Below are 19,116 nucleotides of genomic sequence, written 5' to 3'. Positions count from 1 at the left end.
TATGTTAAAAAATAGAGCTGATGAGCACAAAGTTTTGATCGAATTGTTTCCACCTTAAAAAAACTGAAATCTGTGGATTTTGCTTATTGATTCAGAAGTGGACCTACTACTGCTAGACAGCTGAATAAGTAATCATTTCTGCCTTGAAAAAGCAGGGTGACAGACCAGGAACCAAATAATTACAATACAAAATGTGAAAGATGCTAAAATAGAGGTAGAAGGTGCCACTGGGGTGCAGAGAAGAGAACACTGGCTTATGCCCCGGGCAAATCAGGAAGGCTTCCTGGAGGAGATGACACTAGAATTAGATTTTCCTCAGTAAGAATTCCCTAGACAGAAGGAGAGGGACACACTTCCTTTAGATCTCGCTCCATTATTTCCCTTTTCAAGACCTGGCTTTCCAGCAAGCCAAGGGACCTTATTGCTGTATAGAAGGGATAGTAAAATGGTTTACTTTCATTTTAACGAGAAATCAGATTTCAGTGAAATCCCATAGTTGTTTTCTTGCTGATCGTTAGAAAGGGAGTGAATAGCTCACGACTACTGAGGGATAAATTTGGTAGATAAAAATGGTTTATATTATTGTCTGCTGTGACATCAAAATATTTTTAAAGGCCAAATTAAAAGCAAATGTCAAATAGGAAGATGAAGAAAAAGTTATTCTCCCACTACCCCACCACCCCCGTTCCTAAATTTAAAACAATAAGAATTTCAAGGAACTTTCTGAGGGTAGAAATAAGAAAGACAGAGAAAAGGGAGAAAAATAACATGGCGTCATTATAGACTATTCTTCCGAAGTAAAGACAAGACAATGAAGGGAAAAAATAGAACACGTGTATTACAATGTATAGCACCATAAGGCTGTGTCTGATGCTCTGGAGGGCTTCAACAAGTACTGTTCAGCCGAAAATCAATTGAAAAATCAGCATGATAACAGAGCATGAGTTGCCCTATAATAGCCTTAAGACCCCCAAGGCTATGCAAGTCCCTTTCATCTGCCACACTGCACTGACTCCAGGGGATCCTCACTTCCCCTCCCTGAGTACTGTGCCCGGCTGTATTTCTAACCCACTGCCTTACCCTCCCTTAGAAAGGGGAGCTGACAGGTCTGAGGATGTTTTAAAGTGGTTCTAAAGAATTTTTTTCTTTCTGCTTTATTCTTTATCTTTTCTGGACATGTGCACTCAAATTCATCCTATAATATCCACAATTTCCACAATATTAAACGGTCAGGCATAATCTCTGATTAACCTAGTAATGGTCTCATGTTCTGAATGCCTTAACTAACCTACATGAAACTGCCCCTTAATAAAATCAGAGTTCAGGTTTATGCAAACGTGACATGTAAGCAATTCACTGCATTGTTATAAAAATACATACAGAGTTCATTCCAAGATTTCATCTCAATATTTCTTCAATCATTTCCTCACAATGCCTGGGGTTTGTTCAATTTATATTTCTACTTGGCATTTGGTGCAAACCCCCAAAGATAAGATACATCTGTCCGCTAGTCACAGATCTTGGCATTTTTACCTTAACTCAATCGTGAAATGATTGGTTGAAAATTACCTTGCTTATCAGCAGGATTTCCTCATAATAAAACATTTTATTTCCAAACTTTTGAACGTGACATGAGATGTACCAACTCAGGAGTGACATATTAAAGCTTAAGGAGAACATATAAACACCCTGATCTGTGTAAGGGAAGGAAAAGCTAATTGGAAGTCAGCTTCCCTGTGATTATCAGCTTGTTTATGGGGAGGGAGGATGCCTCTGAATGGCACTGTAAATTCATCCCTGATTGTGGCGTTAAAACCAGAGCTCATTTCCACAAGCTCCCAGAAAGCCCCCCACCCAATCCATTTTGTTTAGTTACAAAGGGTTGTGCACTGTTTTCAGAGAATGACAGTTTCTCATGCTCTGATTTTCTCCAGTTTCAAGAAAAATTAATCAGTTGCACAAGCCAGTTGTCAGATTTCACTTCCCTCATGGCAGAAAGCACACATATTCATTGTCTGTTATAAGAATAAATTTTAGTAATTTTTCCCCATGTCAATATGAATATTAGACTGACCCAATTAATATGAAATGCTTCTATGCTGCTGGAACAGACAGTGCTACAGAAAGAGCCATTTGCACAACCTGTTCATGATTATGGGCCATAAGGACACAAAGATGGCACACACATTTGTGGACCATCTGAATTCTTAAACGGAAAGGGGAGGGGGAAGGGGAAACGGCATGACGTTAGCTTGACTGTCGTGGGTCATGTTTTTTAATCCGGAGTATTGGACATGTAACACAGCAACAAGAGCTGATCATTTTGTTTAATCACCTTTTGGATCTTTGCCAGATGGTCTCTATTGAGAGTGCTGCAAACAGAAAGAGATGAACTGCATCTAACACGCCACCAGAGCTTTCCCGTAAATGTCTGAGAACAGATTCCAACAAGAATTTAGTCTCAGAGCAGAAAGGGATACATTTAAAAACTATGTGCATTAACTATACTTTTCCCCATAGAATCCTCACTTGGCATGAATAATTTACCCACTCTTATGCTAATGGGATCATGAAAGTATCCCTCTGTCTTTAGTGCAGCTATTCTCAGCTTTCAGTAATTACCCCACCCAGTGAAAATAACATGGCTTCTGCATTGAACACCGACTAGTACCTGACAATTAGAAAGATCATGGCTGACAGTGGACTGGTCCAGAACTGGACAGAGAACCCTTGTAGCCCAAGGAAGAGTACAGACACAAAGTGACACTGGTCATGGGGGGGGGCGGGGGATGAATAGGGATGAAAAGTGGAGGAAAAGGGGGAAAAAAATTTTCCATTGTCAACCTTTCCTTTCTCTGACTTGCTATCAAGATTTTACTTAAGCAAAAATATGTTCTTCTTTACATTACTAAGTGTAAAAGACATTCATGACAAGATTCATTTTAAAGGAAAAAAAGAGAACACACCTAAGGAAACGAACTAGAGTTATCTTTAAAGCACATCTGCATTAAGTATTTATCAGAATTTTTTAAAAATCTAAATAGTGGAAAATCCTCTGCATTTTGACTTTTGGAGGGAAAAAAAAGATTACCAAACCAAAAAAAACAAAAAAGAAAACTCTTTCTCAACCTCTGTCCACAACTCCATGTTCGGTAGTTCACTGTGTAAAAATTATCAGGCTAAAACATCTGGGAAAGAAAGCTATGAAACAGCAGGGAACGTGGCTGGTTTATTGTTTATCTTTTGTTTATGAGGCAGTATTCAAGTTTAATTACTACTCTAAATTAAACTCTAACTGGCATCAGGAGACATCCCTTTACATGACTAAGTTAAAAAAAAATCTAGAAATCCCGACTCCGGGTTTTTCAAGTAAATTGATACATATAGGAAGAAATTACTCAAAATTAACAGCAATTATAGAAAGCTTTAAGTATTTATGGGCACCATTACATGCTCCTAGAGCATTTATTTATTAGAAGAGTTTAATTTTATTTCTAACGGTTGCTATTCTAAAAAGTCCTAAGAAAATCAACAGAAATTATTTGCATGTTTGCTGATGATTAAAGGATAGTATTCTTTTTTACTTTATTTGGGGAGCCAAAAGAGAATGAAAATGCAACATAAATATTCTATAATACAACAGCTTCTTCTGTGGCAATGTTCGATTCTCAGTTACATTCTCAGTGAATCTTCTGATACAATTAGGAGGACAGGAAGGAAAAGAAATGTCACCATATTTATCATAGCAGTAAGTGACCAGTTTTGGATGAACTTAGTTCTAGGAAAAATAAAAGTTAAAAGCAACTAGCAAAAGATTATGCCAGATGGCATCTGTCATATTGTATTTAGGGTTATTTTAAAGAGATTGCCGCCACTATGAAAACATTCCATTGACAGAGTTTTCCTAGACTGAATAAGAAATCCCAGTAGAACATATTCAGGACCCATGTAAGTGGGTTTGAGGTTTTTTCCCTCTCCTCCTTTAAATATAGAACTGGAGTATTTTGGTGGAGAAGATACTATTTCATGCATTATATAATAACTCAACAGTGTAATCCTATCTTAGACTCTTGCTTACCTATAAACACACTAAATCTACGGTGGGTATTTTTAGATTTCAACACCATGATTTCTGAAGAGCTGTGTAATAAATAAATATCTAGCTATGGAATTCTAGTCTCATTGCCTGCATGATAGAAAGAGACATCAACAGAGAAGTTTGGTAGGTGGCAGAGTTGAGGAGAACTATGCTGGCTTGTACAGCCCTGTGTCCTGAAAGATGAGAGACGTATAGATGCTCGAATGCTAATGGATTTAGGTTAAACTGGGTCTGGCAACAGTATGGTTAACGTGCGTGTGGTGTGCAGTGTGAGCTCAGCAGTTACTGGGCCAACTGTCTCGGTATTTCTGGGAATCCTGCCTATTCACAGTGCAGGGATTGTTCAATTGCTGCAGAATGTACAAAATGAATTTTACAAAAATGAATTGTAAGGAAGGCCCCATTACAACAATTTTACAGCAAAGATGTCAACATCAATTTTTCTTTCATGCCTAGCTAATGATTAAAACAGCATATTCTATTTGCCTAAGACAATTTATTTCATACTGGCACATCAAAATATTGAAATACAAAGTTATCTTTACTCTACCCTTTTTATTCACTGCTGCTGAACCCACACCATTGTTCAAACCCAGAAAAAATAAAACAAACTTGGCACGAAATACTTAAAACAAAGGCTCATCAATATCCTCCAATTTGTCAACATCTCAATTACAGCACTGGAAAAAATGTAAATTTCATGTGCTCTAAACACTGAGAGGTCTATTCTCTTGCCAATTCACATGCGTAACTCCCATCAGCGTTAATGGGAGTTACACAAACCCATCAATAATAATAATACTTTGTACATATATTGTGCCTTTCATCTAAGGCTCTCGAAGTGCTCTGTGAACAAGGGGGCTGCTTCCTAGTCTTTACTCTGGCAAAACCCACAATGAAATACAAAGCAGCTTTTGACTCATCAGGTACAGAATTAGGGACCCCAAGCCTTATTATCAAGCCCAATTTTACTGATGGGAAGCCAGACACAAAGAGGGCCAGTTACTTCCCCAGAGTCCCAGTCTGCACCCTAATTTTATCCCTGAAAAAACAGACTTTTTTCTTCATTTTCATGTGACTAACAAGATAAACTCCCTTCCTTTAGCTGCTTTTAGCCAAAGAAATCAGAGTGAATTAGTCTGGTTCCTATTTATGTAGTTTACTGCTAGGCATGTGCTGTGTGGAAAAGATAGTAAGGTCAGGTTTCACATTTTATCAAGTTTGTTTCTTAGAATATTTTTAAAATTTGATTTTTCCCCCTCCTTTTGGTTTGCTGCACAAACATGGAGAAGGAAAAGATGACCTTTCACCTGTGTAACTGTAGCTCTTTCCCTATCAAGTCATAAAATAATGAGATATTTTTAAGTTCCAAAGTAAAGATGTGTATGACTCATTTTAGTAGAAATATTCCCCAAATTATAAAGCAACATAAATGCATATATTGTTTTACAGCATATGGCTATTAAAGTTTAATTTAAAATGTGTATGAAAACATTGTCTTTAGTACAATTCATCCCTATTTTTTCTGTTTATCATAATTTGTTTTGAAACTGAATCATTTTACAGTTTTCCATATGCCTGTTGTGCTAATAAATTCTGAATAAGCAAGAAAACTCTTTTCTAAACTAAAATGCTTGATTTCCAATGAAACACTTTAATATATTTAATACGAAGAACATAAATTTCCTTCGTAGGTTTTCCATTATACATCGACCCTAAGATTTAACCTAGGATAAGCATATGTGATTTCAGTCAATATCTCTGTTGACTTTGCCCTGAAGCAGATAATTAATCTTTCCCACAGAAAGCTACTCTGGACAATTTGGTGGGACAAAATACCTTGAAAACATATATAGAATACCCTTCAACATGTGTTTTGGAGTCACTGATGTGGTCAGCCAGGTAGGAAATTCTCCATGCCAAGAGAGTCTTCATTTTCTAGGGATCATAACTTTTTTTGTCCCTCACACTTTAATACAGTAAAATGACTGACTTCCTCGTACTCAAAATACATAAGCTACCATGTCCATTCTTTAATCCCACGGAGATATGATTAAAGGAACAAAATCCTACAGAGATCAAATCCTTCAACATGGCATCAGTGGGTGCAGCTACCCACAGCACAGAGGTTTGTGTGTTATGGTTTTTACCCAGTGTATTGGTCTCAGAGTTTTTCTCTTTCCCGACCAAAAACAAAAGCAAAAATAATAAGCCAGCAAAACTAACCAAAATGATAAAACTCTATGCCCTGGCCGTGGCCGCAGCCGTCCTGTGCCCCAAACCTCAGGGTCGTCCTTCTCTGCCTTCCCTTCTCTCTGGTCCTCTCCTGCTACCTTGCTGGCCATAACTCAACCAAGCCAACTGAACCAGTCAGTTTTAAATTTCAGTTGGGACCTTGGTGACCTGTTAATGAATCTACAGAGAGGAGAAAAACTCAGTGTCGAGTTATGCCTGGTGTTGCTAGCTGACTTTGAGTCAGAAATGCTTGAAGCGTTAACGTAATTGCAAGAATGTGAAAAATGAAGCGCCAGGCTCCTGAGCAAAGTGAAAGGTCAAAGCGAGCCTCACACACAACAGTCTTTGGAAGATAGCCTCATTAGACCATTAAGTCTGCTTCTCCTTTCCCCCTCTCTCATACCATGTTTAGGGTAATTTGCTTTTATTAATAAATACATTCCCTCCTTTGTGGCACAGTAATTTGGGGTGGAGGGGAAGGGCGGAGTCTTAGAAAGCTTTTCAGATTTAACCACACCAAGAAGTCCTTCTCCATGACATGGAAACACAGTGAAGCCACTGCGTTGCAGATCTACTGAATGTATATACATTTCATCTTCAGAATGCCTTATAGTTTAGTTTTCTTACATACTGTCTAAGTGGTCTAATAAAAACGGTATAGAAAGCCTAAACAGATACAGTTCACAAGTTCTTCCACAATTTACCATCTGACAGTATTCATTTCTGTGTTAGCTGCAACTTGTTAAACATAGATTCTAAGTTGGACCCATTCATAAGTTAATGGCATCCTAGAAGGGACACTTTTCTAGACTCTTCTAGAATACTAGGAATCCAAAATCCATGGCCAGGAACTTGGAGTAGTAAAGGCCCTCGCCCTACATCAACCACCCTTTTCTAAATGGCATATATGACTACAGCTCAAGCTGTTAAAACTGTCCTCCACTTGGAAGACTGTCTAATGCTTGAATATTGTGGCCATAAACACAGTCATAATAGAGATGAAATAGACCTAGGAGATCAGACACCATCTAATGTAAAATATTAAAAAGTAAAATCTATACACTTTCCTGGCCCACATTCAATAATGCATCTTCTTTTAAATTATTATTTTAGCCACAGAAGAGTCATCCCTACCAATATATAATTGCTCTCTGTGTGATAGGTGAGTCTTCAATGGTCAAATTTATTCTAAATTACTCTAGGCTTCCTTGTCACCTGTAGTTGACGTCCCCCTTGCCTTCTGATTATTCTAATTTTTAGGATTTGTTGACAAAAGTCACCACGTCAGCTGAATGGAAATGGGGACAAATAATCTAAGAATTTCAAAATCCACCTTCCCAAAACACGATTCCATATAAAATTCACACAGTACTTTGGGGCTAAAAAGAACAGATTTTTGCATCATGTGTGCTTTAGAGGCAACATTGCCTGATTATAGAAAACCCTCATAGTTGATGTTACGAATAAAATATCCCATTTATAGTATAATTCCAACTACTGCATCATAGCAGCAAAGTAGGTCTGTCATTCTATTTACTTACACACAGGAGTAAAGTGCAGATAACCAAATTTGTAAAAGAATTGGCAGAACTAATCGATTGTTATTGTAATGCCTGCTTAAAGATTAGACATCTCACTTTGGCCTTTTTTTTTTTGTAAGTAATGTAAGTTAAGGAAAGGAAATATTGTCTCCCTAAATAGCAGCTGATGACACTCCCTAACCTGCCACTCTCCTGTTTACAGGGAGGCAGATGTACCAATATCATAAAATACTGAAGTTATTTTAGTCATGCCCACTTTGCACAGGGAGAATGCTTGACCTTTTACCTTGTTCACTGCTGTTGTCTCCACTCTGGGATGCATGGCCCCCACTGGAGGGCCCTGGGGTGCCTGCTGAGTGGGTGGAAGTTGCATCATCGTGGTCTCGCCAAGATGCAGGATTCTGATGTCAGGAGGCCAAGGAATTTTCCCACAGTTACCATTTCAGCCATAAATGAGGAATCAAGAGGAAAGGTGCAGAGAGAGACAAAAAATACGTACATATTAGTATTTGGGGAATTAGGCACATATAGATGCCATGTCACAGTATGTTGTCTTTTCAGCAATAGGTACCAAAAGAAAGAAAAGATGCTCTAAAATCATGATGAAGTGATGGTTACATCAGTGTACACATTTGCTACAACCAACTGAAATAGATGCTTACACACCAGATGCATTTTATTATACAAATTATACCTCAATAAAGTGAATTTTTAAAGTTAGGAAAAGAAAACCTCCTTAAAACTCTAAAAGCCTGCTATCTTAATTAGGGCACACTCTTCCAAGAAATAGGTCCCAGTGCTCTTGGATACCAAATACTTCAGAACATTAACATCTACAAAACTCTATGACTCCCTTAAAAAATTCACAGACTGTAGAATGTATGGGACAGCGCTTCACATCAAATACACTGCCCTACTGACTCTCAAAATTATCGTCAACTTATTATACAACCAACAGAGACAATAATATTAATCACTGAATCAATACCTTCTGCTTTAATTTGCACAAACAACAATCAGAAAATGAAACAACTATGAACTGTAACCCATCTAATAAGATGGAAAGGACTTCCTTTTGAGCTGCATGGAAGGCTTAAAGTCACAGAGCAGTGCTTTTTCCTGGAAGAACTGCTTGTTTTAAGGGACACGTAAGGTAAGCCGGGAGTTATAGCTCACGCTACTTTGCTGAGTGTATTCTTCTCCTGTTCCTCCTCCCCTTTCCTGATCATTCCCAATACCCTGCTGTTGCTTAAAGGAAAACAGGAATTCTAATGTACAGGAAGGACTTTATCAGCACCACATGAAGGCAGGCAAGAGATGGAATTTCCTCTGGCAGAAATGGAGAGTAGGAACAGCACATGAAACAGACCAGCCTTAAGGACAGAGCTGTACACTTGTCACCTGTATGCAATGACTTTAACTAAGCACACAGAGCTACTAGCAAGCAAATTTGTTCTGGGGTGCGGGGCAATACTTTGGGGGCAAAATAATCTAAAAAGCCCCATCAATCTCTCAAAGTACACTATTTCTTCTTACAAGAATTGGTGACTAAGGACTCAGACTCACATGCCTGTAGGCAACATGTTAACATCTTGACCATCTGAAAACAACCTTGCCGTGTTGTCATCATATATAGTTTATCCAGAAAAAAATCAGTCTATCATTTTTCTCAACCTCAACCCTATAATGTACAAATAGAACATAAAACTTCACCAAAATGAAATCAAGAAACCATGGTGAGACAAAATAGGGAGCGAGTCTCATTTGGAAGAAGAACAACAAAAAACATGTTTGCCTCTACAGACCTGCTTCAAACCACTGTAAATTAATATTTAGCATTTTTGATAGATGGTGAAATGACCCAAAGCTCTAGAGATTAATGACACCTCTATCAAATAATGCTGCTACCCTGCTATCATGCAAACCATTGATTCAGAGGCAAAACCTTAAGCAGAAATTTTGTGACTGTGAATATGGCACAGGTATAGATCTCTAACGTAAAGATACGTTTTTGAAAGTAGATTAGGGAACAAAGAGCAGAATAAAATGAAAACCAAGATTCTCTGCTGCCTGTACGAAGACAAAGTTGTGCCTGTGATGTCTCTTTTTATCTAAATTAGAAACCCCTCCAATAGTTTCAAGCTAAAAGCAAACAGAATACCGGGACTCTTCAAGATTTGCAACCTCTTCGCGTCAGCTGTTTGCCGATGGTAATCAGATAAAGAGCTAGAAGAAAAGAAAGAAAGAAAGAAAGAAGGAAAGAAAGAAAGAAAGAAGGAAAGAAAGAAAGGAAGGAAGGAATGAAGGAAGAAACAAACAAACAAAGAATAGCATGGTGTGAGTTTAGTCCTGCAACAACACTGGCTAGAACCTTCTTTTAGAAAAGGCAACACAGTCACCTAAGCTAAACTTTTCAGTGCACACAGCAAGTGATGTAAATTTTATGCACTGCAGGCTTTTTATTAAGCTGGCTGCTATAAAAGCTCCTTACCCCTCATGAAAATTACACTAATTAACCACTAACACCTCAACTATGTTTTAAGGCAAATGTCATCTATTAGCTATTATATAATCGTTCACATGAAGGTCCAGCGAGTTTTTCTGTTTGGGTGCTAGAATGATTTTAAGGGATCACTCAGAAGGACTTCCTGCAATGGAAAGCACTGGTCTGTCCCCATCAATCAAACCTGTACTGAGTTTTAAAGTCAGGCCTCACTAGTTTATAATTCAGTTGATTTCCTTCCCTGGTTTTCTGGAGGAGGTGGTCTCTAAACCAAAGGGGTGAGAAATAGGCCACGTAAGCAAATATTACTTCTAGAGCAGCCGGTTCCTCCAAACGAGTTGGGTCTTGGGTTTTCAGCCCAGTCCTGAAATTTGCTCAAGTTCACTATCTAACCCACCATGCCCCCGTCTCTTCCGCCTTATCTCCCTCATATCCTCAAAGATGCTGTCCTACAAAAGTGTCACAAGATGTTTATTTCCATAGAGTGTCTCAAGGTTTATGATCTAGGTTGAGAGACTGACACAAGCTAGTACCAGGATATTCATCTAACTTGAAAGTAGGAAAAACAGCTGAATGCCTTTGAGGTTTCAAGTTGAAGAATTACCCCAAAGTTTTCTGTATTCAGCTACACCCTGGTGACTTGATCAAAGACACATATTGATAATCTGGCCAATAAAAAACTGCTACCTCCTCCATAAAAAAACTTTAGAAGCAACATGGATAGATACAATATAGTCCTTTACCCACAACACTGGTTTGTTCTCAGACTGAAATATTTGTTTGTATCACAACTCCTTTCTTCTTCTCCCTCCCTAGATAGTTTCCAAGTTTACATCTTTCAAGAATAACTGCCTGGCTTTCTGCCAAATTATATGCAGAAGTTTAGTGAATCTTGAAACCAAAGTGGCATATGAAAGCATGTAAAACACATGACGTACGTAGAAAAATAAAGAGAAATGCTTTCTGTGGGCACGTGTGTGGGTGAGTAGTCAGGTAGATGCATTCCACAATATATGTCCTGTTCTTCAGCCAAAAGTATCATGAAGACATCCGAGGGCAAGAAGGAAACATGCTTCTATTCCCAGAGGCTTTAATAATTAGGAGTCAAATATGGTACTGTCCTTGCTCTTATGTAATTGCGTTAAAGAGCGGTGTTAGCAGGAGGAAAGCAGTGAATACTGAGTGGAGCACAATAGAAGAAGATGGAAAATAGATACAAGAAGCTAGGTCTCCAGGGGCAGTATTTTCTATTTGCTGGGTTACAGACTCACAGCTGATAATGCAAGTTGTAATTAATATAAAAGCAGGAGACAAGATGGGGAGAGCTTGTAGTAGCGGGGCCACAGGAGATCACTCTGCTGCTCTCCTCTGTTTCTCATTTACACACAGCTTTCCCTAGAAAACACAATTCTGCCAGTGTTTTCTCCCTTGAAAGTTAAAAAAAAATTGATTTAGCACCATCATTGAATTTTGCTAAATCTAGGAAAGAGCATAGAGAGGATAGGTGTCTCTGGGCATAGAAAGCAAATCCTCCCCGTGCCTCTTTTGTTGAGGTTGCAGATATGGTGGAAATTATAACGTTTTACACCATTATGGTATTTCTCGGGGGGGGGCTGCCTATAGGACAATACTTAACAAGTCCCATTGAATTGGCGGGATAGTTGAAATGATTCCACACAGCTCATGGTTCTTCCACTACAAAAAGACAGTGGAGTAAAATGTGTAAGCATTTCTAAATAAATACAAAACCGAATGGGAAAGTAAAATGTATTAAGCTTCTAGGAGTAAAAAAAGAAGCTATACTACACACAAGTTTACCTAAAATAATCTGAAACTCGTCTTAGACCCCAAATGAAAAGATGATGCAATGGATATGGTATAGGAGAAAGAGCCTTAAATTGGAATTAAGACTCAAGGGTGCCACCTCCAACTGTCATGTGACCTCAGGTGATGAACTTCATTTCCCTGGGACTTGTTTCCTTTCTCTCTTTAAAATTAAGAAGTCAGACAAAATAATCCCTAAGGTCACAACCACTTCTTATTTCTATTATTAAAAAATACTTAAAGCATTTGATTTTCTGGAACCTACACAACTAAAACACGATACATAACACCAAGCCAGAAAAAACCTACGAACTTGGAAAATACTGTAAAGTAATTCAGAATATGTACTTGTAGGTAGAAAGTAAGAATAAACACATATAAACATACTTTAATCAGCAAACGGAGCATGCAAAACTAGTTTGACTCGAGATAGTCACACAATAAAGGCACGATATGCTTGTATCAGTACACGTAATTCATGTAACTTACAGGTTTCCTATGACTTTAAGATGTTTTACTCCTAATTAACATTGTGCAAAAATTATTTTTAAAAAGAAGAGGAAGACTCCTATCATGAGGTAGTCAAGCCTATAAAAGTTAAAAACGTTAGTTGTACAGTTTGAAAAAAATGGTGGAATTTCAACTTTGTTATTCTAAAGTTGACATAAGAACTCAGAACTGTGTGTGCTTTCAGAACACGGACTCACTCTTTAAAAATGTAAATAGAGCCGGGGTCTTTCCCTCATCTCCCCGCTTCCACCCTCTATTAGGCTTTGGGAATTAATATGTGGGCAACTCTCACGGAAGTGGCAGGTACTCTTTGCAAATGATTCCTCCTCCATCTAATGGAGCAACTTTTAGAGAAGACAGAAATTTATTGTTGGTGTGTTATCACGTTATAAAATGTCTCCTATAATTTTGAATTGTGTTGGGATACTGTATAGGACGTTTAGCCTGAAAAAAAATGGGAAAATGAATTTTTAATATATCAAAGTTTTAATCTGATAGTGAATGTCTGCGGTTGTCAACTGCACCTTTGTTTAATTTCATCTCATCACAGTTTCTCTGAAAGCAGACTCCAACTGCACAACCTACATGATTTCAATAACACAATTATTCTTGATGGGAAATTGACAGAAAAGCCATCAACCACCAGAAACTACACAACAGCGACAGAAAGCCCATGCCCCCAGCCAGGTCTCCTTGAGTTGGTAGACAGAACTCAGAGGTAGAACTTTCCCGGAACAGGTCCCCCGAGACCTTGGATAACACACCGTGAGGTCTGATCTTACACCAGAACGTAAGAAACTATCTGATAAAATAAATCATTCATATTATTAATGTTAGTCAAATCCCAATATTACCCCTTGGTATTCTATAGACCAATCACTTAAACCTATCTGTCTCCTCACTGCCCACTCCCGGCTGATTTTTCAGACACTTGCCTGAATTTTGTCAGAAGCAAGGTTCTAGGGATTCTTCCCTTTGACTTAACCCATTTTTTAAAACTGTACAGACAAATAAATTTGACATATTCAGAGATGCAAAAGAAAACGAGAATATTTTCATTTAAAATACAGCTTTCAACGTAGAAATTAAAATAATTTTTCTTTTATTAGTCAGGTTATCAGAGCCACTCAATTTTCAGGCACCTGCCATTAACTGTTAGTAGATACAATTGTATTTTCTTCCCTATACTTAATTCATCCAAAATAAATAAATAAATAAAATGTAGTTCCTTATGTACATTAATTAGGAATAACAATATTACCGTATGCACTTCAGGTGAATGGAGCTTAGGTCAGAGAACGTATTTGAAAAACAAATACAGTTCATTTATCTAAACATGATCTAAAGATATGTAATATCTTTATATGTATAAAGATATTACAGTGCAGACAAATAAAATACATCATTTGTCTGCACTAGAGCTAAAGACCCGATCTAAAATTACGTAAAGTAGAAAATGTGGATATCACCTATTATTCAGAAATAGTACAGACTAGGAAAAGCATGATCATGCCACAACAGTTTTCAAGTTGAAACTTTTTTTCAAGAATTGGTTACTTGACATGTTTATTTTAAACATAATAAATTTGAACGTCTGGGAAACTTAACATGAACTGCAGCTGGAAAATAGAGTTCTACTTCCTTTCACCATCATATTTTTTCTCCCTAATATCCCAAAGAATACTGTAATAGATGTTTCCTACCTATAAAAATTACTCTTATGTTATACTAAGGGTATAAGATAAAAGACTTTATAATATTAAAAATATTAGCAAGCATTCACTATGAATCTACTAAACATGACAAAATAGTAGCCAGTGTTGCAAATTTTATTTTCTATTTAATTCCAAACGTCCTTTTATCAGTATGCCCATCATGTAGGTGTCAATAAGAAATGAACAAATTCAGTATCTTCACTGAATTTAACGTATGGAAGGTAAGACATTAGCGCTGTCTTCTTTTAATGCATCTATGTTACATCAGATTATTTATATAAAATTATGGAATGTGAAATCAGCAAGACAACAGCCTCATTTAATAAGCAATAGTATGTAAAACTCATTCTTAAAAGTCAGTCAAAAATACTTGCTTTCAAGATATTTATATCAATTACTTTTACATATTTCTATTTTAAAAAATTTTAATAAAAAAATCAAAAGCTCTTTTGGTACCTAATAGTTTGCTCCTGACGCTTCTCTCTCTGCTTTCCACTACGCAGAATCACACACTTGTTCTTTCTTTTCTCTCTTTCACTCTCTCTCTCCCTGCCCGCTCATTCCTTAAACACACACACACACACACACACACACACTCACACAAAGTAGCTTGATATCACTTAATAAGGATAGAGGTGTATGTGTTTTGGGGGTGTCAAACAGCTGTCAGAAACTGTCACCTCCAGAAGAGAAACCTTGGCACACAACAAATTAAACTACACTTCTTTTTTAGCTGTCATTATTCATAGCCAATAAATTGAAATGCTCTCAGCATTTCATGTGCAAATAAAACCACGAGGAAGCCAGTAGATCAGAATAGTGGGCCAACAGATAAAACAGAGAGAACAACACGCTGTCTTGGTCCTTCTGAAGTGGCTCATCATCACCCCTGCACTAGCGTGCACCAAATGAGATCCAGCCTGGGGCCATGTATTAAATATGCATATCAAAGCAAATGAAAAAGTAAACCTGGAGATTCAAATTGGATATACATTTACATGCTGAAAATGTCCCACTCTACCACTTTTCAGGTAGTGGGTCTGAGGTATTTTTACTTTTTTTGTGGCTGGGGGGTTGAAGGAGGAGGGCAAGCTTGCAGGAGAGGCTGAAACATAAGAGGATTTACTTTGTAGGGGCAAGGCTTGGGAATGAATACATTCCATATACCTATGGTACAGAAATATCAAAAATGTAAAAACTCTCCAAGATTTCCTCTCACCTCCTGCAAAAAATTCAAGTCCATGGCAAACTTCGCCCTTTCCCACTCGGTTTGCTGGTGGAACAAATTATTGCTCCCTTTCAAAACAAATAGCAGGGGGCTAAAGTAAAAATGTTATAGTTCAGACTCTAGGAAATAAAAGGTTTTAAATTATGATGCCCAATGAGGTGGGAAGACCTCATGGGTTCAGAATAAATCAGTTGTCATATATACTTGATTGGGGGCTTCAAAGAGAAGCAACAAATGTTCCAGTTGATTCTTTTATTCAAAGATGATGATTGTTATATTATTAAAGCACTCTCTTCCTAGGTACAACTTCTTTCTTGAGTGTAATTTAATATTACAATAGTTCCATAAATTGGCATTGTCCATCAGCCAATACTATAGACAGCCTAGTTTACCTTATCTCTTCCAAGTAAACATCAGCATGCTCTAGTTCATACATCCACTTGAGAAAACAATTGCCAAGAAACTGTTTTAGAAAACCAAGTAGTCAAGACCCCTAGAAATGGCACAAGAAAAGCTTTTGGCTGCAGACAACTGTGAACTTCTCATCCTACAAAACCATGTAACTAGATTTCTTCCCATTCCCCCCAACAGTGCAAAATGCATATGAATACAGAAACAGGAAGCAATGAAAATAAACAAGTAAATGACAACAACAACAAATACTTTGAACAGAGTGTCATGCCTTGCAGACCACAACCACACATCATATAGCCACATATCAGCAAATAAACTTTCCATAGCTGCTTGTCGCACCCATTTGATTTCAGAGAACACACTCAATATACAAAAGAGCTCCCCAACGTTTCCTGCGTCATGACGGGAAAAGACAAGAGGAAAGGTAGGCATGGGAGCTTTCAACGTCACAGTATTTATTCTGTCTCAGAACTGGACTTCAGGACTGAGGTTTTCTTTTCTTCTTTCTTTCTTTCTTTTCTCCTTCCTTTCTTTCTTTCTAACTTTTGTCCTTAGGCTGTATGGTTTTCCATACAGCACAAAGGCTAATAATCAAAATCTGTGACTGTACGTTTTCAAAACCTTTGGAGAAGGCGGGGGAGAAACTTATTCTCAAGGCATCTCAACTCTTTCCTCTTAACACCCAGGACTGGGGGGTGATGGTGGTGATACAAACTGCCTTCAAGCCTCGATGCCCATTTAACTCCACGGAGTGTTAAATTAATATTTCAGGCACCAAGTTAGGAGACTATAGCCTATATCATTTAGGTTGTGAGTTCAATCGACTATAATCTATAGACACCGCCTCCCCCACCCCCAGGCTTGGGTTCCTATAAATAAACTGCTGTTCACACCCACTCTTTAACCTCGCCACTCCTGCCTTTCCTACCAGCTGCAATCTTTCTTCTCTTTGCTTCTTTTTCAAATTTTCAGTCTCACTACATATGCTTTTTTTTTTTTTGCATCAGACTCACTAGATCGGTTCCAAAATAGGATTAAAAACAGAGAGAATAGAAAGAAATCTCCGTTCCTGGCCTGACACACACAGTCCCTCCTTACTCTACTCTCCGTCCTCATTCACCAACTGTTTGTGTTAAAATTCAACCACTAACCTATGGTTACTCAATCAGAATTCCCTTCGGCTTTCTATAATACATTGTTAATATTTGTTTTATCAAGGTTACTGCCTTTTATTATGAAGATGCCTCACACACTTGGCAATAAGTCCACATACTGACTGTAAGTTTCTATACGACAAAAGCTCAGAAAACTATAACGTGTTCACTCCTTTTATTTCGAATGCAATGCAAGATTGCCAGTAATTCTCAGAATTGTCATCTCTGCAAGAGACTGAGAAATCAGCCCTCGCTCCCCAATTCTCTTTTCCTTCAGTCCTCCGTCTCCCCCATCCTGTCCAGCTAGCTTTCTTGCCTCTTTCTCCCTGCTGCAATGATTACAGAGTTGAGAAAGCAGAAAAGGCAGTGGTCACCATATCAAACAGACGATTTGCTGACACTCAAGTCACCAAATCCAGGAAACTTTACACATTAAGAGCACAAATCACTCTATCGACTCCCTGGTTTTTTAGGTTCTCAACATAAATAAGGAGAGGGTCCAAGAAAGGGGAAATGGAGATGAAAGGTATGGCAGAAGTAGTGAGAAAGGGAGAAAAAGACCCCCAGAGAGACTAGATTATTTAAAAAGAAAACTCAGTCAGTGGAGCTAGAGGTTACAACAAATTTTTCAAAAATGCTTTGCCCAGTGGTCTTAAAAGAATGCCAAAGGCTCACAGACTTACATGGTCAGCGAGATTTGTGGAGGAGCCTGAAAGTTCTTCGTGATCTGACTTGGAGCTGCCATCTCTTTCATCAATGACGAGGTCTATGGGCATTTTCCCCTTCAAACAGCTAATGTACCGGTGGCAGAAGTTATCACACAGTTCGTGGACCTAGAAGGAGGGTTAAGGTGGAGGGTTCAGCTTGTATTGTTGTTGTTGTTGTCATGGTTTTGTTTCATTTTTAAAGGGAAAAAATATCAGGTTGCAAGGTTACCTTTGGAAAGAGCAACAGTGCTATGTCTTCCAAACTAACTCTAATTAATGGGTGTAATAGTTGAAGGCGAGGAAACAATAGAGCAATTGTTGCAGCAGATATTATTCTCCAGAGACTTCCCTGAGCAACAAGTTACAATGAAGGGAGCAGAAACAGGACTGGAAATAACTGGGTTCAGACTGGGAAAATCCGATTTGATGATAACATCAAAACATTAGAACGCTGGAACTGGGAACAACATTAGCATTTGCGGTTCAATAAGCTAGGAATTTTGTATGTTTCCAGGGGAAAGTGATTGAGCTGCAGAGCAATGTAAAGACAACCCAGCGAGGATGATTCCCTCTGCCAGCACCTAATGCACGCTCTGAGCCTAATAGAGACGCAAGCAGGCTGAATGTCCAGTAACACAAATGGTTTGCTGCATTTCAAAATAATCCTGAACGCCTGGGGAAAAGGGGGGCGGCGGCTACTTTAAAAGACAGGGCTGTCCTAATTCACCCATCCTCTGAGGCCCTGGGTCGAGAAGCAATGTGGAGGAAGTACATGGTAATAAGTTGCTCAGAATCTCTCCAGGTTCTCAATCCCTCAGCCTGGAGGTTTCTTAAAAACATCCCAACTCAACCAGGAGAGGGAAGTGACCAAATCAAAGTGGGGAGTGTCATTTCCTGCTTACCTTTTCTAACTCCAAAAGATGAAACCTTAGTACTTGTATTGCTTGTATCATCTGGAAGAAAAGTTTAGAGTGCGGAGTTAAGGCTCTGTGACGCCTGTGACTCGGAGGTTTCTAGTGGGGGATGGTGAGGGAATGGGGCTGGGAGAAGACCCAGGCAAGTGGCCAGGCAAAGCCCACACATCAAGAAATCGTCAGAAAAACCAAGTGATTACTGATCATCTCTGCCTCATTGGCTACGGGGTAGGAATCTGACTCAACCTATGCCGAAGCATTTAATATCTTTA

The 19,116-nt window shown here is 38.3% G+C and overlaps 1 protein-coding gene across 6 annotated transcripts in view; it reads right to left on the bottom strand.

Annotated features, from left to right (window-relative positions):
- Positions 1–19,116, bottom strand: part of MEIS2 (Meis homeobox 2) — a 200,235-nt gene that overhangs the window by 176,182 nt on the left and 4,937 nt on the right. For all 6 annotated transcript variants that reach the window (XM_060293581.2, XM_060293583.2, XM_060293582.2 and 3 more), the window contains 3 exons: positions 18,833–18,883; positions 17,907–18,056; positions 8,162–8,276 (listed from right to left, as the gene is read on the bottom strand). In XM_060293581.2, the coding sequence (XP_060149564.1) occupies positions 8,162–8,276; positions 17,907–18,056; positions 18,833–18,883 (316 nt within the window). The remainder of the gene's footprint in view (positions 1–8,161; positions 8,277–17,906; positions 18,057–18,832; positions 18,884–19,116) is intronic.

The sequence above is a fragment of the Globicephala melas genome, chromosome 2 (genome assembly GCF_963455315.2).
Source record: "Globicephala melas chromosome 2, mGloMel1.2, whole genome shotgun sequence".
NCBI lineage: Eukaryota > Metazoa > Chordata > Mammalia > Artiodactyla > Delphinidae > Globicephala > Globicephala melas.
The sequence above is the reverse complement of the archived record's forward strand: the minus strand, read 5'-3'. Positions and strand labels throughout refer to the sequence as shown.